The sequence below is a fragment of the Mastigoproctus giganteus genome, chromosome 1 (assembly GCF_048544385.1).
Source record: "Mastigoproctus giganteus isolate SK-2022 chromosome 1, ASM4854438v1, whole genome shotgun sequence".
NCBI lineage: Eukaryota > Metazoa > Arthropoda > Arachnida > Uropygi > Thelyphonidae > Mastigoproctus > Mastigoproctus giganteus.
The window spans coordinates 234,998,284-235,020,359 of NC_143575.1; the positions used below are offsets into that span (position 1 = coordinate 234,998,284).

The 22,076-nt window shown below is 37.2% G+C and overlaps 1 protein-coding gene across 1 annotated transcript in view; it reads right to left on the minus strand.

The window, feature by feature from the left end:
* Nucleotides 1-17,219: 17,219 nt before the first annotated feature.
* The window catches only part of RpL37a (ribosomal protein L37a), a 28,438-nt gene continuing 23,581 nt past the window's right edge, over nt 17,220-22,076 (minus strand). The window contains exon 4 of the mRNA XM_090385004.1: nt 17,220-17,347. Within this exon, the coding sequence (XP_090241130.1) occupies nt 17,266-17,347 (82 nt within the window). The 3' untranslated portion in view covers nt 17,220-17,265. The remainder of the gene's footprint in view (nt 17,348-22,076) is intronic.

The following is a 22,076-nucleotide window of genomic DNA, read 5'->3' on the forward strand; positions in this document are numbered from 1 at the left end:
TCTAAAAGTAAATTATTGGATCAGTTTTTTTGGATTAAACCATTTATAATTTTTATCCATTACAAGCCTGTTTTCTTTTCGAGCATAAGCAGAAAAAGTTAGCGTATTAGAACCTATTTTAGCCGACTACTATTCTGATAAATTCTAGTTCACATAGCAGATATATGTAGTGCTGAGGCACGGATAAAAAAACCTGCATAATTTGTTCTGGACAGAGTAAAGCGAACAATTTTAGTAATTCCAGATATTTATTTAAAGTATACCCAGTAAAATAAAATAAAATAAAATATTTCCAGAAGCTTTCGGAACTCGTGTCCCTTTCTCAACTGACAGAATTTTTAAATACATTACAAGCAAACTGTGGCACGTTACTCATTCGTCATTGTTGTAGCACGGACGTGTGCTGCCTTGCGCCAGTGATCATCCATCAATAAAACGGTTGTCTCCAGGATTGGATGTATACGCATGCCTTTCTGGCGATTTAATGCCTTAGGGTTGTTCATTATGTTTAGTGACTCTAGCCATAGGCGGTGGCGAAAGTGTCGCGCGTGGTCCACTATCTCAAAGTCGCGCTTGGGGTCAAGATCGTGGTTGGTAGCCCAAAAATGTTCTGCAAGCGCGGACTGGTCAGTTTCGGCAAGCCGGATTGCTCTGTCGTGTTCCGTGAGGCGATCCTGGAGACGTCTCGATGTCTCACCTACGTAGCAACTGTTACAGGCCCTACAGGTGATACGGTACACTACATTGCTGCGTAAGACAGGTGTGACAGGGGTCTTCACACTGGAGACAAGTGAACGTAGGTTCCTACCTGGTAATTGTACACATTTTATGTTGTAACTTCTCAGGATCTTCGAGATACGTCCTGACACTCCTGGATAGTACGGAATGTAGGCGGATGATATGCCGACTTGCTTCGGAGGTCTTGGGTTGGAAGTAAGCTCTTGTGCCTGTAACAAGCATCTGTTTAGTACATGGGATGGATAACCGCATCTGGTTAAGTCCGCCTTCACACGGGAGATCTCGTTACGTCTAATTGTGTCGGTGCTGGAATGGCTCCAGGCCCTGGAGAACAGGGTGCGGGCAGTGCTATTGAGATGGCTTGGAGCGTGGCCGGACCCGTAGTTGGTGAATTGACCGCACCACATGGGTTTGCGGTATACTGAGGTCTCTAGATGTGGGCCTACGCGATGCACTAGCACGTCCAGAAACGGGAGCGAACCGTCCACCTCTGATTCTACGGTAAACTTGATGAAATTGGATAGAGAGTTGAGGTATTCTAGTAGTACCGTTTCAGAACCACGTGGTATTATGGTAAAAATAATACCACGTGCTGGACCGATCAGCCTACCGAGAGAAAGCCTTGGCCCTATTACTCGATCCTAACGTATATGAACCTCTACCTGATCCTCCCGTTAAAGTCTTGAAACGTCTGGAAGCAAATGTTAATAAACTTGTCCACGCATGGCTTAAAGATAAGAAGATCCCGACCGCGACTCACCATCTTCTGCGTGGTACTGGCTGTCAACTACCACAATTCTACGGATTACCAAAGATCCATAAACCGGGTATTCCTCTCAGACCTATAGTGTCTTGCTGCAGTGCCCCAACGTATGAACTGTCCAAACACATCGCGAGCCTCCTCTCGCCTCTTATAGGTAATACATCTCACACCGTTAAAAACAGCAGTGAATTCATTAACACCATTAAGGACATTTCAATCCCTGATAACTCTGTCATGGCATCATTTGACGTGGTTTCTTTATTCACCTCGATTCCCGTCCAACAGGCCGTGCACTGCGCCAGAAGGCTCCTTGAGAGCGACTTAAGCCTCCAATCCAGGACGTCACTATCCACTGATGACATCTGTACCGCCCTCAACCTATGCCTCTCTAGCGGCATCTTCACCTTTGAAGACTCACTCTACAAACAAGTACATGGCACTGCTATGGGTGCCCCTGTCAGTTCCGTAGTAGCTAACATCGCCATGGAAGATCTGGAGAAGCAGATACACCAGAACCCACCTACACCTATTACAACGTGGTGTAGATATGTCGACGATATTTTTACCATAATACCACGTGGTTCTGAAACGGTACTACTAGAATACCTCAACTCTCTATCCAATTTCATCAAGTTTACCGTAGAATCAGAGGTGGACGGTTCGCTCCCGTTTCTGGACGTGCTAGTGCATCGCGTAGGCCCACATCTAGAGACCTCAGTATACCGCAAACCCATGTGGTGCGGTCAATTCACCAACTACGGGTCCGGCCACGCTCCAAGCCATCTCAATAGCACTGCCCGCACCCTGTTCTCCAGGGCCTGGAGCCATTCCAGCACCGACACAATTAGACGTAACGAGATCTCCCGTGTGAAGGCGGACTTAACCAGATGCGGTTATCCATCCCATGTACTAAACAGATGCTTGTTACAGGCACAAGAGCTTACTTCCAACCCAAGACCTCCGAAGCAAGTCGGCATATCATCCGCCTACATTCCGTACTATCCAGGAGTGTCAGGACGTATCTCGAAGATCCTGAGAAGTTACAACATAAAATGTGTACAATTACCAGGTAGGAACCTACGTTCACTTGTCTCCAGTGTGAAGACCCCTGTCACACCTGTCTTACGCAGCAATGTAGTGTACCGTATCACCTGTAGGGCCTGTAACAGTTGCTACGTAGGTGAGACATCGAGACGTCTCCAGGATCGCCTCACGGAACACGACAGAGCAATCCGGCTTGCCGAAACTGACCAGTCCGCGCTTGCAGAACATTTTTGGGCTACCAACCACGATCTTGACCCCAAGCGCGACTTTGAGATAGTGGACCACGCGCGACACTTTCGCCACCGCCTATGGCTAGAGTCACTAAACATAATGAACAACCCTAAGGCATTAAATCGCCAGAAAGGCATGCGTATACATCCAATCCTGGAGACAACCGTTTTATTGATGGATGATCACTGGCGCAAGGCAGCACACGTCCGTGCTACAACAATGACGAATGAGTAACGTGCCACAGTTTGCTTGTAATGTATTTAAAAATTCTGTCAGTTGAGAAAGGGACACGAGTTCCGAAAGCTTCTGGAAATATTTTATTTTATTTTATTTTACTGGGTATACTTTAAATAAATATCTGTTAAACTATGGACCCCAGTACTCCAGGCCCATTTGTCACTTTAGTAATTCCCTTGATATCAGTTAAGTGGGACTGCTTTGGATTATTATTTAAGCACTCATTTGAGGAGATGATTCGGGAAGTGGAAACTTCAGTTAAAAAGACTGACTTGGGAGATTTTAATTACTGGACAATAAACTTTAGAAAAAAATTGCTATTAAATGAATCAAAATTAGCTTAAGGGGATTAATAGATGTGTCCAGAGAAATGAGAGAGAAATTAAGGAAGAGTATGTTGAGCTACATTCAAGTACATTTCATTGTTAGAGCAAAGGCATATCAACTAATTATATTAAAAATGTGAGTATTTACAATTTAACTATTTATTAAACTTTTAATTTTTTTTTTTTAATAACCACTAACGGAATTACTTGCAATGCCAGGTTCAAGTAAGAGTTTTCTTTTCTGGCTTTTTAGTTAATTTTTTTAAAATAATACTAAACATTTATGATTAAACATACTGCCTTTGTTGCTTGGTAAGATATATTTTAGATAGCCAATAACTATTGCAGTTTATTTTTTCATAACGTTGATCTACTCATATCTCAAATAGTTTAAATGGGTTTTCCATTACTTATGAATGAAACAGGGCTGACAGGACAAATGAAAAATAATCAACACAAATTGTAAAAACAAAATGCTTTGTAAATATATCCTTAAATCATTATGCTAGTCTTTTCGTTGCATTGAAGTTGTGTTAAAGAATATATTAAATTTTACATTTTAAATTTGTATTACTCCCAGGTAGGTCATCTTTGAAAAATTACACTTGCCAAAATCACTGGTTTCAGGACCAGTGAAAATTATCTGTGTAGAACAAATTATTTACTTCCTGGGAATAGCTGACAAGATATATAATAGAAATTGTATATAAATATATGCATCATAGAAATAAATGGTTGTTCTTTAGTGTGATTGAATTATTGAATATATATATATATACACACACACACTTGTTTATACTCTGGCATGACCACCAGATAAGTAGAGTTTACAATAAATCATCAATACAAACGTTAATGGTATTTACCAGTCACGGGTTTGAACTCCGGTCCACTCAAAGAGCATGTGCTACTGCACTCTTTCCCCTGACCACTCAGCTCTGTCAGGCCTAACTGCACATATGTAATCAATCATTTAAGTTGATTTATGCAATCAGCATCTTAAAGCATATACACACAGTAGACATTCACTTGAATAGACTTCAAAAACAAAAGAATGTCTGCTAAACCAAGATTTTTGTCCATACAGGACCCAGTAATGTAACTGCCTCAGCCTAATGATATATACCAGGGGGTGGCCAATGAGTCGATCACGAATTTTAAATATAGTCATCCCTCGATTTGTGCAATGTAATTTTTGAAGGAAAAGAGTAGATCACATCACAAATTAAGTAGGCCACTCCTGGTATATACCATCAGTTAAAATAAAGCACTTATGAGAAGGCTAGCCTCGTTTTTGTCTATCAATACATTATCAGACAGAAAACCAAATATTCTTAACTCTTGTTTACAGTCCCTGCTATTATGAAGAAACTAAATCATCTGCATCTTTAAGAACAGTCCTAACCCAAATTAAAAATAAGCTTAAACTTCTTAATCGCAACCAAATAACTCCATCTAAGAAGTAAACTAGACCTAGATTAATTCCTCTCAACCACTGTCGAAAAAGATCTTAACTGATAGTTTCCCAACAATATTATTTAGATTATATAATTTAGTTTTTATTTAATTTTCATCACATATCCTTAAATGTGGATCAACATCCCCCATTAAGCCAATACCCACAGTTAATGATATCCTCGGGCACAATTAAATCCTGCAATTGAACTAAAAGATAATTCCTGAGACTTTTCCACAAGACCACCTGGTAAAGGGATTAAGTAAACCATAGTACAGTGGAACTTATCTATTACGAACTTCTATTTAACGAATCTCTATATTACGAATTTTTTCACAAAACATTGCATGTTTAGCAGTTAAAGACTTTAAAAAAAAAATTTAGTAAAAGCATATTTGAAGATTTTCAAGCATTTACTGCTAAACAGCTGCTCAAATATGTGGCTCCCTTCCCTCCGAACTTCACATTAGCATCTGGAATTAATCATCCTTTTAGTGAATACTTGTGGCCATTGACATCTGTAGGACGGTCTTTGTTTCATTTTTGTTACAGTTATAAAATCAAATGGGTTCTCTTAAAAGTGGTCATAAACTTTACAATAAATAGGACAGATTTGTAAATTGATGTTGGCTCAGGGGAAAACGAAATTTGCTGCAGTAAGCCTTTAGCATGGCTGCGGCGGCAATACATAGAATGCTACCATAGTCGGTTTTTAGTAACGCCTACTCAGTGACATTCGCTTCTCACCTCAACCGTACCATGTGACCTTCCTGTCAATAATTATATGATGTCCGTTCTCATCTAACTGGATTCCCAGTAGATGGTTTTCATGAATTTTTTTTTTTTTTTTTTTCGTTCTTTTAGAACAATTTGTCATCGACCACAGACTATATGCTCTTGTATTTTTTTTTTTCCTGAAAAGTAACATACCGCATATATTAACTGTAAATTTTCTTTTCTGTATATATGAAAGTCATATATTTCTTCAAAGTGATTGATAGGAAAAGTCACGTGATACTGTTGAATTGGCAAGCGAACGTCATTGAGTAGACAGTACTAACAATTCACTATATGGCCAGCGCAGCGAAGTTTGCAGTGTATGTATCAGCAAGAGCTGCAGTCCAGTAATTTTTACATTTGCGGAAACAATGTCAAAGAGAAAGTGTTTAAGTATTAATGATAAAGTAAAGATTCTTCATGATACTGACCAGGGTTTTAAGCAAAAAGATATTGCGGAGAAATATGGCATACCTGCAAGCAGCTTATCTACAATTTAAAAAAATCAAGAATCAATTTTAAATGCAATTGAAGGAGGAGCAGACAAGAAGAGAATTAAGTTGTGTATATACGAAGATGGTGATGAAGCTGTTCTAAAATGGGTGCAAATGATATGTGAAAAGAATATACCAATAATTAAGCAACAAGCTCTGAAATTTGCGGTCCCTGGGACATACAGAATTTAATGCGAGCACTGGGTGCTAGATAAATTTAAGAAGCACCACAGAATTGTGGAGAAAGTGTTAATGTAAGCAAAGAAGATTGCAACAGTTAGAGGAACAATACCTTGAAGATTTTGGAAGAATATGAACCTAAGGATGTTTTTAATGCTGACGAAATGGGTTTATTCTTTAAATGTTTACCAAATAGAACGTGCTTTTAAGGATGATAAATGTTTTGGCAGAAAGCAAAGAAAGAATCACTGCTAGTTGCAGCAAATATGACAGGAAGTGAAAAATTAAGACTTAGTCATCGGAAAATCAAAAAAACCCAAGATGTTTTAGAGGCACAAAATCTTTGGAAGTTGACTACACCTTTAATAAAAATTGCATGGATGACAAGTGATATCTTTGAAGACTGGATATTAAAACTAGACAAGCGTATAACAAAAGAAAAAAGGGAAATCGTGTTGGTAATTGACAACTGTCCAGCACATTCTGCCAAACTTAAAAATTGAAGTTATTGTTTTTACCACCAAAGCAAGGTGGTAAAACCAAGGCATTATTAAAAATTTTAAATTTCATTATTGAAAGAGAATAATAATGAAGATTGTCAATGCGTTATCAGAAAATAGAAACTTGGAGATTACAATTAACCTTAGATTGTATCTCTGAATTGGCAAAAGTTTGGACAAACGATGTCACTGAATACATTATTCAAGATTGTTTTTCGAAAGTGGGATTAGCATTGAATACAGAAGTCGAACATCAATTGGACAAACAAGATGAACTGCCCCTTTCACAACTGAAAAACTTTTGGACATTATTAGAATCATCCGGAAACATCGAAAACGAAATAACACTGGATAGTTATGTTTATGTAGATCAAGATCTGACTACAACAGAACATCCAAATGAAGATGAAATACTGCTGAACAGTGTTAAGACACAACCATGATCATGAAGAAATTAACGATGATGCTGAAGACACATCAGAACAACCCATAGAAAAGCCAACTCGCGAAGAAACGATTAATGCTTCGTATGGGTCTACAAGTTTTGTGAAAATGTTCCTGATAATGTTTTCAATGCTCTGAACGAATGTGAGGTTTTCTTTGAGAATCAGACATTTTAATTGTACTGTGCAAACGAAAATTACAGATTTTTTTTTTTTTTTTAATTTGTGATACTTACCGGCAAAAATTGTGTAAACATAATTTAAATGCATTTTTGAAATAAAATACGTTAAAAATAAATGTAGATTCATTTTAATTTTCTAATTAAATAATTTCTAATAAAAAAGATATTCTCTGTATAACGAAATTTCTCTATAACGAATTTTTTCACTGGATTTATCAAATTGAAAAAAAATTAGTTTGACAAAGGTCTTATAAATAAGCTTCCATCTAATGGGTTTCCAACTGTTTTTTTTTGTAATTCAATATCCAGTTATAGGGAAGTTCGATTGTATATATATATATATATATATGTTAAACCCATAAACAAAACAAGTTCTTTGAACCGGAGTGATCTTTTGTGGTGGTGATATTGCAAAGACAGTTGGTTAAGTGTTTATATGTTATTATTTACTATATAAAAAATTAACCTTAAAACAGATCTAAGTTTGATTTACTAAAACTTAATTCTACTAAAATTTTAAGAATTCCATAATAACCCTTAATTACTGCCTTTGCAGTCACTGAAAAAGTAGTTAAGAAAATACCATGAAACATTTGACCCTATTATCTTCAATCAAGTATTTCTCATTTAATTTTTTCCTGTTAGTAAAGAATAGTCTTTCAGAATATCTAATATCAGATATCTACAGTAGTTATTTTTAATGAAATTTTTAAACATACAACTCACAAAACAATTAATAGAACAAACGTATCTGCAAAAAGATCTAAATCTCCCAAACATTTTGTTCATTTCCAGTATAGGTAGTCTCAGTTCCAGTGTCATTGATGTCCATTTCCACTTAGTCTACCAAGTCCTACACACTTTTTCTAACAAAATACCAATTATCAGTTGATTCAACCATTGCTCATCTCAGTTGACCTAATTATTTGTTGTACAATTTCTTTTGCTTCAAAAGTGGCATTTGTACATGTCTATGTCTGCTCTGATAATTCGTCAAACTTACTAATTTGGAATCTCCTCTGGCTTAAAATCTCTCTATCCCATTCTGTCAGATTCATCTGTTGCCTTTATCATTCTCCCAACTCCAATAATCACTTGCAACCTTTTGACTTCCTCTTTGGAACATAACTTTAACCAAAAAGATTCAGAATTTTGAACAATCTTACTCCTCTTCCGCATTGCCTTTTTACACCCTTATTCCACTGGTATTTTTCCCTTCTGCTTTGAAATTTGCTCATACCCGGCCAGTTCCTAAAAAAGTGACAAATTCCTCCCATCCAGTTATCACCCCATTGCCGCTCTTTCTTCTTACTTCTGCTCTTTTTAAAGTAACAAAGAAATCCATTAACTGTCAACTCCTAAACTATCTAGAAACATTCTATCTGATCAGTGATTACCAGTATGGATTCCATCAGTGTCAATCCACTGTTTTTTTTTTTTTTTTAATGAAACTCCAAACACAAAATGTATCTAAACCTACTTAGCAGCATGCATGAGATGGGGGGTGGGTTCACCACTTCAAGCTTTTGATAAACAAAGTGCACCTGGTTATCTATCTACGAACGAATTTAATGGAAAGGTTTGACATAAAGGTCTTATAAATAAGCTTCCATCTAATGGGATTCCAACTGTTCTTTTGTAATTCAATATCCAGTTTTCTCTCTGTTAGCTGTCTTTTAACTTCTCTCACTAATGCTGGTGTTCCCCCAAGGTTCAGTTCTTTCTCCCACTGACTGGAAATTCCATCCATAGTTTTACTGATAGCACACTGCATTCTACCCTCCAGTTTCAGAAACCTTGCCTTGCACAAACAACTAGCTTCTTGAATATCCACTACCAATTTCTTAAATGGAGATCTCCAGGTAATTCACCACTGGGGCAAAGATAACAGTTGATTTCAATCCTTCTAAAACGCAGTGCTATCATATCTCACAAAAGAATTCTTCTGCTCCCATGCTCATCTTCGACAACACTCAGATTTCTAGACGGGATTACCCAGGCTTCTAATCTCTCTCTTGGCATAAGCACAACACAAATATTGCTTCCTCTGCATCTAAAAAAAACTGGGGTTTCTTTTGCCATTGGTGTTTTCTTTCAAATAGCTTCTCGAGAGCAAAAGAGAAACCCTAGTTTTCTCTTGAGAAACAGCTGCCCTACCATTTAATATTGTTCCCACATCTGGGGTAGTGCCCCAAACCTCTCTCGGGTTTCTAGACTCGATCCAGAGGAGGGCATTTAGGTTAATTAATGATCCACCTCTAACAGTCTCTCCATTCTGTCTCGTAAATGTTCTGTTTCTGCTGCATGCCTTTTCTATAGCTACTTCCATGGGCACTGTTCTGAATTGGCTTTAATAATTCCCACTGCCTCGTCTAAACCAGTCTGAACACATGCCACAACAGTCAGCATCTTTTTATTGTTCAGCTTCAAACTTAGACCCAACTTTTCTTCTTCCTCATTTATTCCTTCAACTTGGTTTCCTGGAACAAACCTCCCTTCATATGTATTTTCTGAAAATTACAATCTATAGAAATTCAAGTGAAATGTTAACAAGTATTATCTTCTTTCTTCTCAACTTCCGACCATGCACGGTACTAAGTACTATAGAGTCTAATACCCCTTGTGCTTATTAAGGATTTTCATTAAAAAAAAAAAATTGACAGTAAATTTGATAAGATTTGCCTTTTTTCATTTAATTTTAAATGAAATTTCATTTAAAATTTCAAATTCATAGCTGGATCAGTTTTTTAAGAATTTTTTTTAATAAAATTAATCTGGCACTTTCAATGAAACACATTGTGAAAGATGAGATGTTACATAAACAAATACCAGGTTTTCTAAGTTGTTTACCTCTGCTCCTTTGCTCTCTGTGAGACTAAAAAGAGATGCTTAGGAAGAATCTCTTTTTACAACACAAACCAAATAGATTGGCTGCCTCCAGCAAAGGGTGGTAGTTGAATAACCAGGTCACATTTATGTAGTTTGTCAAAATTTTTACTGGTTCCTGAAAAACTGGGAGTTAAGTTAAATAATAGCTTCTCTCAGAGCTACTATGTCTAACCAAAACAGTGAGGTTTTTTTTTTTTTCACTGCATAATGACAGCAGATAAAGAGATGGCATTATTACCAAATACCTCATTGCTTAAAGGTACTTCAGAACAGGACTATTCCTTCGTTTTTAAAAGCTCTGATGAATACCCTTGGAAATTTGGCTCACCTCCCCATTTTTCAAACTGCACTTTTTGGGAGTTAAGAGCGTGGTGTCTCTCAGTATCTCTCCCAAAATTAACAACTTACACCAAGTCATTTTATTTATTTTTTTACTGTAAAATTGTATTGTATTGTAATAATGTCCCTCCCACTGAAACTTCCAAATAGTAATGAATGAAATGCCCTACTTCTTTGAAGCTACCATTTATCAGTGAAACATTTTGATATTGCATATCAGTCAGTCTCAAACTGCCTCCCCAAACAAAGTGTAACAGCAAGCATATAAACATAATGGCTCTTTTTTCCTAATTTAGACAGGTATTCAAAAAGCCAATGTTTCTGTTGTCATTGGCCTTTCATATTTACAAATGGAACTGTTACAGGGACACAGTGTGTAATTAATTAGAATTTACACCAGTTTGAAACTTCTTGAGTTCTATTATACCCCCTTTCTATCCAGCAAATGGTTTTCATATAAATATGAGTAAAAAAAGTCAAATTATAATGTCACTGGTGCATATATATTACCCATAATACCATTCCACCTGCCAGATGATAGGTGAGTGGGGCAGCACTTGTGTGGAATCTGACAGATGCCACACGAGTCAACACTCGTCAACATATATAGTCTGTTCTGCTATAACTGGCACATGTATTCCTAAAAATCCCCATGTTATGGTATTTCACGCATTAAAAACACGGCTTACGGGGAAAATAGGGATGGGGCAGAGCACTCAAAAAAAAAAATTAGAAACCCAATAAAATTGCTAACACTGGATTAAACATCTTAAATTTCTAATATTCTAATAAATATAACATAAATATAGCACTTTACCTTGACAATATATGAAGTTTGCTTGATTGATATTTCTGTTCACTGACATTTTATTTCTTTTTTTATTGTAAAATTTAAAACGGTAAAAAAGATAAGCAGTCAATAATGATGAATACAGGATGCACAAGTGAGACAAGTTTACAAAATAGGAAGGAATGAAGAGAAGAGTCTGAAAATTTGTTTTTTTTTATGATTGAAGATTTCATGAAAAGGGAAACACATTTCACCATAAAGCAAAAACCCACAGAATTCCAGTTATCTGTATTATCACAAATGCAATAAGTGATAATACAGATAACTGGAATTCTGTTCAAACATAGACCACAATGGAGTATGTCTTCTTTGGTACCCTCTTTCATCTGCCACCAAAGTAGTGTGTTATTGAGAGAATGCAAATCCACATGAAAGCAAAGCACACCATTTTGCTGGAAAATGAAATCACTGGAATCATTGTGAAACAACTAGTTGGTCAACATGTCCAGGTAAGTTTGTATTGATTATCCTTCTCCTAAAAAAAAAAAATAAATAAATAAAATGGCCATAAATTTTCTTTAGAAGGGCACAAAACATTCCCAGTCCTGTACACGCTTGACTTAGTGTGGATTTTTGGTGTCCCACAACCCGTCCTCTTCCACTTCGTGTTGAAGTTGCAGCAAAACCCATGAGTTTTTGCTTTATCTATTTTTTAAAATTCTTTGTAATTTGGTTTTAACTATGCACTATATGCATTTGTAAGCCTCCAAAAAGTAAATACCTCTGAAGAATATACCAGACTGTTGTTTGAGGCATATTCATAATTCATAAAGGTAAGATGCCTGACCAATTTGATTGGATACTATGATGCAGTCACAAAAGAACTGGATGCAGGGAATATCTCTGATATTATATACTTGGATCTTAGAAAGGCTTTTGATACTGTTGCACATGGAAGACTGCTGCACAAATTGGAGCAATGTGGCATTGGAGGCAAATTGCTGCTATGGTTAAGGGTGGTTGAGGGGGAGAAGACAGTGGTAATCAATGGACACTGCTCATTGTGGACTAATGTTATTAGTGGAGTCCCTCAGGGTTCAGTATTGGGTCCATTATTGTTTTCTGTATTTATAAATGATATATCAAGCTTAATGTCCAAGTTTGCAGATGATACGAAGGTTGGCAGGGTTGTCAAGGACACTACGCTACTGCAACAGGATCTGGAAAGGTTGAGCAGATGGGCTGAGAGGTGGCAAATGAAGTTTAACATTGACAAATGTAAAGTACTACATATGGGAAACAGCAACCCCAGAGCAACATATCAACTCTGTGGTACTACACTGACAGTGGTAGAGAATGAAAGGGACCTGGGGGTGGTTGTGCAGGCAGATATGAAGTTTTCTGAGCAGTGCAGATGGACTGCAAGAGTAGCTCATGGTGTATTGTCGATGATATATAGGAATTTTTCTAGCAGGGATAAGGAGGTAATTATTCCCTTATATAAGGCAATGGTCAGGCCACACCTAGAGTACTGTATACAGGTCTGGAGGCCTCATTTCAAGAAGGGTGTAGAGATGCTGAAACGAGTACAGAGAAGGGCAACAAGATTAGTGAATGGAACAAAGGGGTGCTCTTACGAAGAAAGGCTTAAGTTTTGCAAATTACAGTGTCTGGAGACTAGGCACCAGCGAGGTGATCTGATAGAGGTGTATAAAGCCTTGAATGGTTTGAGCATGCTCAATGCTGATGGGATTCTACCTCTTGCTCAGAATAATCACCTGTTCCTCCTTAAGCCTCCCTTGGTAAGAGGGAGGAAAATTCAAATTGAGGAAAAACAGATGTAGGATAAACGTGAGGAAATTTGCCTTTAGCCAGCGGGTGGTTGGTTGGTGGAACAGACTTCCATCCCTTGTCGTGGAAGTTGATGGCCTGAATAAGTTTAAGGCTCAGCTGGACAGGTATTTCGAACAAACAGAGGGGTGAAGTGGAAGTGGTTATTTTTTATTTATTGGCCGATGCTGCATAAGCTTGTTTTCTTGCATCAAATGCCTCTACTAATGCTAAGTTGACTTTTCCCTTTGCAGAAAGTAGTAGTTACATGTGATTTAAGAAAGCAAGTGTACGAGCTTATGCAGCATCAGCCAAAAAAAAAAAAAAAAAAAAAATCACACCATTCCCTCCAAATGCCTGTCCTGTTCCTCCTTAAATTTATTTAACCCGTCAACTTCCACAATAGGTGGAAGTTTGTTCCGCCAATTAACCACCCGCTGGCTAAAGGAAATTTCCGGATAGATATTCTAACATGTCTTTTCTTAATTTGAATTTATGCCCCCTTAGGTTCATAATCTGAACAAGTGGAAGGATCCCATCAGAATTCAGCATGCTCAATCCATTCAAGGCATCATACACCTCAATCAGATCACCGCACAGTCTCCAGCTGCTGCAATTTGCAGAACTTAAGCCTCCCTTGGTAAGAGGATCCCTTCATTCCCCTCACCAATCTTGTTGCCCTTCTCTTTACATGCTCAAGCAAATCTACATCCTTCCTAAAATGAGGCCTCCAGACCTGTACGCAGTACTCAAGGCATGGCCTGACCATTGCCTTATACAGAGGGATAATCGCCTACTTTTCTCTGCTAGCAAAATTCCTATATATCATTGACAAAAACCACATGACCTGCCCTGGCAGCCTGTCTGCATTGCTCAGAAAACTTCATCTGACTGCACAATTACTCCCAGGTCTTTTTCATTTTCTACCACCTTAAGTGTAGTACCACACAGTTGGTACGTTTCTCTGGGGTTACTTCTACCCATTTGCAGTACTTTGCATTTGTCAAGGTTAAATTTCAGTTGCCACTTCTTAGCCCATCTGCCCAAATTATCTAAATCCTGTTGCAGTAGCACACTGCCATTACCAACCCTGCCAACCTTTGTATCATCTGCAAACTTTGACACTAAGCCTGATATACCTTCATCAATATCATTGATAAATATATAAAACAACAGAGAACCCAAAACTGAACCCCGTGGGACTCCACTAATAACATTAGTCCATGAAGAGCAGCACCCATTAATTACCACCCTGTCTTCTCCCACTCAACCATCCTTTTATCCATTGTAGCACCAATTTGTACAATAGTCTTCCATGCGCAACAGTGTCAAAAGCTTTCCTGAAATCCAAATATATATCAAAATAATTTTTTGCATCCAGTTCCTTTGTAACCACATCATAAATTTCTATCAAATTTGTCAGACAAGACTTTCCCTTAACAAACCCATACTGTGTCTGAATTATTGCTGCAGTCTTGTCTAGATGATCCTGCAATGCATCTTTAACCAATGAATCCATTATTTTCCCTGGACAGAAGTTAAACTAACTGGTCTGTAATTACTCGTGTCACCCTTCGATTCCCCTTTGTGAACTGGGGTTGTTATTTGGTTTTTAGAAGCATAAGGCCACATCGCTGCAGGAATATGCGGTGGTCATTCCCTGACCTTTCCGCATTCTCTGTATTTGGTGGTGACGGGCTTGAATCCCGGTCTAATCAAGAAGTGTGGGCTATGCACTGCTGCTCCTTCCCACATGGCTACGGAGGCGCCTGTAAACTGGGGATATATTTGCACATCTCCAGTCCGTGAGGACCTCCCCCGAGTCCAAGGATGCTCTCATAATTATGGCTAAGGGTTTGCTTAGTTGCTTTGCCGCCTCCTTTAATATAACTGGATAGATGCCCTCCACCACAGGTGCCTTTCTTATGTTTAACTTCAACAATTTCTCATCCACTTTGTCTCAGTTATTACAAAATCATTAAGCACCCTGCTACAATTTGATAACCTTCTGCCATTTTCAAACCTTAATAACTCGTGTGAATGTAGATTCAAAATACTCATTTAGTTTGTTTGCTATCTGAGCAGGATCATCAACAGTCGAACCATCGATGTCAAGTGGACCAATCAGATTCATCCCCTTCCTTTTAGATTTTATATAAGTAAAGAAATCCTTGCTGTTTTTCTTAGCATCTTTTGGCAAGGATTTCTCGTAATCTGCCTTCGCCAGCCTAACCTCCTGTGTGACCTGATTAAAGACTAGCTTATATCTGCCATAGGCTTCTGAGTCGCTTGATAATTTATATGCATCCCATGCATTTTTCTTCCCTGTCACGAGTCTCATTAGTTCATTTGATAACCATTTAGGCCTAAACCTTGAACAATATATCTTAATAGGTATGAAACTTTTAGTAGCATCCACGATTAATTCCTTGAATGCTTCCCACTTAGAATTTACTGTTGGTAACATTGTCAGTTGATCCCACTGTAATCACCTTTACGGAAGCAAAAACCCTTTCCTTTACCCCTGATGGTAAAGGAAATCCCACATCAATACACTGGTTCCTTTATCTGCAAATTCTTAATACATGAATGATCACTGCTGATAACCAGATCAAGAGTATTACCCTCTCTGGTTGCCTCTCGAACATGCTGCTGCAGAAAACAATCATCCAATAAATCCACAAAAGTCTTACTAGTGTGTAAGTGACCAACCCATAAGCTCCAGTCAATATCTGGGAAGTTAAAATCCCCATTATAAGACATTCTGATTTACTAGCCCACTCTATTTCTCTGTACAATTGTTCATTGTATTCATCAGATTCATTAGGCCTATAACACACACCTACTCTCATTTTTCCTTTCCAGTGCTTATGTCACACCAAACTGACTCAACAGTGCACTGTTCATCTATATCAACTGGATGCACTTTTTTGATTTTATGTTTTTCTTAATTAACAGCATAACACCTCCCTTCCTATCCTGTCTGTACACATTGTACTTCCCAAATTCCAGTTCTGCATTCCTTATATCTGTGTGATACCATGTCTCTGCTATCCGAACAATATCCGCCTTTGATGTCTTGACCAACACTTCAAATTTATTTATTATACTTCTAGCACTGGTATACATGTACCTATCCTTATTATTAGTTACCCTATCACATCCCAGCACCCCTCGCTCCAGGTCGCTACTTATTTTAATAGAAGTTGTGCAAGAATCACTTTCACCTCTGCCTGCGGCTACTTTTAACCTTTTAGTCTGTGAATCCATCCAAGCTAGCAGTTTTCCGACCCACCTAACACTGCCTCGATAGCATCAACAAATATTCTTGCACCCTTTCTATTTAAGTGTATCCCATACCTGTAGAAGCAGTCTCTCCTGTTAACAAGCACAGATCACGCTGAAAAAAATTCTACCCCTTGAGCCTTGCACTCCTTATATCTGCACATTCCCTGCAGGGCCGAATTGAATGACAAGGCTCTCATCACATACTCCCTCCTATCGTGTCTGGGCAGAATTGCAGACACTTTCAAATTTAACTTTCAACTGCTTACACCTATTGTAAACTGACCTACAACTGTCAGGATCTTTTTTTGTAGCATGTATAAGTCACACTGCACACTAGCCCACTGAATTTATTTTTGTACACTGGATAACACAAATTGCTGTTTCTCATGAAGGCCATCTGAACAATGTATTCACCCTGGCAGATGAGATGGAAATTATATTTTTGGCAAGAATTAATGTTTCGTATTTTCTGAACATCTGAATAGTGTTTACTTCTTTTCATATCATGCAGTGTATGGTACGTGCTGATGTACAACCTTGGTAACTTCAGAGAAATAATATATTCATATTTTCCCTCATATTTATTAACAGAATTCATTTTCCTTTCGATTTTTGGCAACATTATATAAGCACATTGAATTGGCAGTCAACACACATTTTCAACATATTCTTTGTATAGAAAAAATGTACTGCAGCAAAAAATTCTCTACACTTTAATAACAGTATTTTATTTCTTAAAGAAAATTAGTTCTACAAAACTATTTTGCAACAGCTGCTGATGCTGGTGCTGCTGCTCCACGCTTTTGGGATTTGGCTTGTCCACCTTCTCTGAATCCATGCCTGAAACAAAGCAAAATTAAGTACATAACTTCCTACATAATTAGGAATATTAAAATGTGAATTTGTCAAATTTAAAAATTTCCAATTTAATTTGCTTACATCAATTAATATTCTTTATTGGATTATTAATATGAGTCCAAGCTAACCACAAATTATGAGAGGTTGATAACCAATGTCAAAAATATTCAATTTTAAATTAAATGTACAGCTACAAATGTAAAACAATCACTGTAAATGTGATATATACTAAAATAAAAGCAACTTTCAAAATCCAAGTCATTTTACTTATTTTGAAATTACTTTCCACTTGCCTTCACAGGACTACAATTCATCATCACTTGATCAGCTACTTTTCTCACTCCCATTCTTGTTGCTAACCGAGTCTTTGCTGCCATTTAATGCATATGATATGAAGCACTTTTCAAATCAATCATTCACAACAGACTTAAAATTAATACAAAATTTTTATGATAAAAAAAAATTACATTTTTTTCTCAAATTTTGTCCTAATATACACCCATTATTTGAAAACAGCCTAAGCTCTTGACATGTAAACTAAACAAAAAGTACTTTTAGTATTGAGTATTGTCTTGAGTATAGTCTTGAGTATTAGTCTTGACACCAAGGGTGTCAAGACTAATACTCAAGATTTCTAAGAGGTACAAGCTAAAGATTATAATGATTTATGCACCAACATCGAGCCATGATGATGAAGAGGTTGAAGAAATGTACACTGAAATTGAGAGTCTTCTAGATGAGCAGAAAACCCACTACACTATTATTATGGGGGACTTCAATGCTAAGGTTGGAAAAAGGCAAAACAGTGCAGAAAGAGGAACTATAGGAAATTTTGGAATTGGTGAAAGAAATAAAAGAGGTGAAAGACTTGTGGAATTTGCAGAATCTCAAGGAATGTCAGTAATGAACACTTTTTTCAAGAAAAGGGTGAACAGAAAGTGGACATGGAAGAGTCCAAATGGATTAACAACTAATGAAATCGACTTCATCCTCACTAACAGAAGATATATTGTGAATGATGTTACCGTCCTGAATAAGGTAAATGTTGGAAGTGATCACAGAATGGTAAGATGTACACTTGATATAGATGTAGGAAAGGAAAGGAAAAAACTGACTCGAGTAAATAATACAAAGGTCTTTGAAATAACAGAGGAGGAGAAAAAGCAGTATGTACTGGAACTTAAGAACAAGTTTGAGCTTCTGCAGACTGCTCAGGACCAAGATATCGACAAGGAATATTACAACTTTCTGAAAGTGATAAAGCCCAAGAAACCTATAGGGAAACAGAAATCCAAAGAAGAAAAAATTAGTCAAGAAACACTTGTCATGATGAACCAAAGACAACAAATGAAGAGCAAGAAAAACACTGACAGGGAGAAAATTGAGTATGCTGAGTTATGCAAAGCCATTAGAAAGAGACTCAGAGAGGACATAAGAAGATTTAACACAAGAAAAGTAGAACAAGCATTAAGGGAAAACAAAGGATTTAAATCAGCAGCCATGAGCAGTAATACAGAAAGACAAATGATACTGAAACTGAAGAATAGCGATGGTGTACTTATAAATAGCAGAGAAGGCATAATTCAAATAGCAGAAGACTACTATAGAGAATTATACAAGGAGCGAGGGAATGATACCAGCAGTGAGGAAGATGGATTGCAAAGTAGCAACACATACGACATACCCGATATTCTTCCTGATGAGGTAGAACATGCATTGAAGAAAATGAAGAATCGGAAAGCCCCGGGGGAAGATGAAGTTACTGTAGAGTTGTTAAAATTGGGAGGAAGAGACATAACACAAAAACTGGCAAGGCTCTTCACAAAGTGCATTAGAAAAGGTGTGATGCCTAAGCAGTGAAATAATGCAATCATAGTTTTGCTGCATAAGAAAGGAGATAAATCAGAAATTGGAAATTATAGACCAATTAGCTTGTTATCCCATATCTACAAGTTGTTCACAAGGGTCATTACTAACAGATTAGAAAGAATACTTGATGAGAATCAACCGAAAGAGCAAGCTGGCTTTAGGACAGGATTCTCAACTATGGATCACCTTCACGTAATATCACAGCTAATGGAGAAAGCAAATGAATATAAAATACCATTATGCCTGGCATTTGTGGATTATGAAAAGGCATTTGACTCTATACAGCATAAGGCAATGTTTCAGGCACTGGAAAGACAAGGCATAGATACTCCATATATTATGATTTTGAAGAAAATATATGAGAGTGCTACATCCTTTATTAGACTAGACAAAGACAGTAGCAAATTTAAAATCGAGAAAGGAGTTCGACAAGGAGACACAATATCTCCGAAGCTGTTTACTGCTGCCCTTGAGGAAGCTTTCAGAAGATTAGACTGGTCGCAGAAAGGAGTCAATGTGAACGGAGAGTACCTAAACCATTTACGATTTGCAGATGACATTGTGGTCATAAGCCATGATCCCAAAGAATTAGAGGAAAATCTTAATCAGTTATGCACAGTTAGTAAGGATTTTGGACTAAAGATGAATATGGCTAAAACAAAAGTAATGATGAACAAGTATGCCACGGAAAGGGAAATAATGATTGAAGGAGCAGTAATTGAAAAGGTGGAGTCAATACTTATCTGGGACAAGTTATTATCTGGAATAATGATAAATGGCTGGAAGTCAAGAGAAGAATAAATTTTGGATGGATAGCATTCAGGAAATATAGTCACATACTGAAGAGCAATATCCCAGTTTGTCTGAAACGTAAAATAATGAATCAATGTATACTCCCCACCATGACTTATGGAAGTGAAACTTGGGCACTCACCAAAAGAATGGAAGAGAAGCTAAGAACTACACAGCGAAGAATGGAACGAATTATATTGGGAATCAGACTGTTAGATAAGAAGAGAAACACATGGATTAGGCAGCAAACTCAAAGGACATTCTTATCAAAACTAAAGAACTAAAATGGTCTTGGGCAGGACACATAGCTCGAAGACATGATGACAGATGGACTAAGAAAATAACAGAATGGTACCCAAGAGGAGCTAGAAGAAAACCTGGAAGACAAAGGCGGAGATGGATAGATGAAATTCATGAGTTTTTCAGTAGTAAATGGATGGCCAGTGCTCAAAACAGAAAGAACTGGAAAGTTGCTGGAGAGGCCTTCATCCTGCAGTGGATTGAAAATGGCTGATGATGAGGATGATGATGACTTCTTTTAGTTAGCTTTGATATTCATTCCTCACAAAAAATACTGTAACTGCATGACTCTCATGTTGATTTCCGAGTGTGAAAATTATTACATCTCTAAGGTTTTATCATAAAGGCTACTTTTCAATAATACCCTTCACTGCATAACTCTCAAGAGCAAGTATTACTCTTAATGCATCCATTTCACAAAGGTGAAACCTATGAGCTCACTCCAAGAACCGACTATCCAGGCATAAAAACTGCAATTGGGCTTCTGTGCAGTGAAAAACAAAGGAAAACATCAGAGTATATTCTAAGTCCTTCACGCACTATAGTTGCTAGTTTGGAGAGATCTGGGTTCAAATTCCGTCATCAATTGAAAGAACTTTTAATAGATTTCACAGTGGTGCAGTTGGGATAGAGGTGTGAGGTTTTTCATGTATATCCCATGCAAAATGCAAATGCACATTCCTACTCAACAAATAGCCACTGAATTCTGCCACCCCACAACCAAGATGTGTGTTTATTAACATTGTATATTTTCTCGAAAATTTACAAATTTTAAGAAAATTTGTAAATTTTCTTAAAAGTTTTTGTAAATTTTAAGAAAATTTACAAAAATTTTCTTAAAAACTTACTGATATGTAAGTCTGCTTTACTATTCATGAGCAGATCATCAGTACACAAATCATATTGCCAAATCCATTACACGGCTCCAATCTCACCTCGACATCTTCAAGGCACAGAAAGGCTTACATTTTATAGTACAAAGTCCCTTCATAAAGGAGGGAGGAAAGGAAGCTCAATTCTTTGAGTGTTCAGATGGTGTATAGTAATCTGAGAAAAAAATTAATGGGGTTCCTGGAAATTGCACTCAACTGCTTTATGTACTGACATACTATTTTAGCCAGTTTTTCTAAATTTATCAATATATATATATCACAGAAGTCAATGTTTAGTGGAATCATCATTTCGTTCTCTTCTGAAAGCATATTATACCTGAACCATGGAATCAACAAAACTAATTCCACAAAACTACAGATTCAGGGATTTCACAACAAATGTTACTCTTCTATGCCCAATCTGTAATACTGTCTCATCTGCATACAAGGCCTCCATCAGTAAATCAATCAATGGCACACACTAGAGAAGTCCAAAAACTTTCAGTCTTGGAAGTTTGAAGAAAACTTGTTGGGAACTTTTGGTACATCAATTACTGGAGGCACAGCACACCAGTTCCTATGGTAATCTATAATGGTGCTCTAAAGCCAAGGAAAAAACAAATACATTTTTAAATATAAAAGTTTAACCAAATACTGATCATTTAAGAAACAAAACAATCTCTGTCTGCCCTCTGTAACCTAACTCATACACAACCTGCAACAACAACAACATGAAAACTAGGCATTAAGATAAAAACAGCTCATTTCTGGAACCTCTCTATTTAACATTTATCACTCACCCTATCAATATCAAAATAATCACTAAATGGTCACAAAAATTCCATTTGGACTATTCTCTGTAGTGGAGAGCAAAGTAA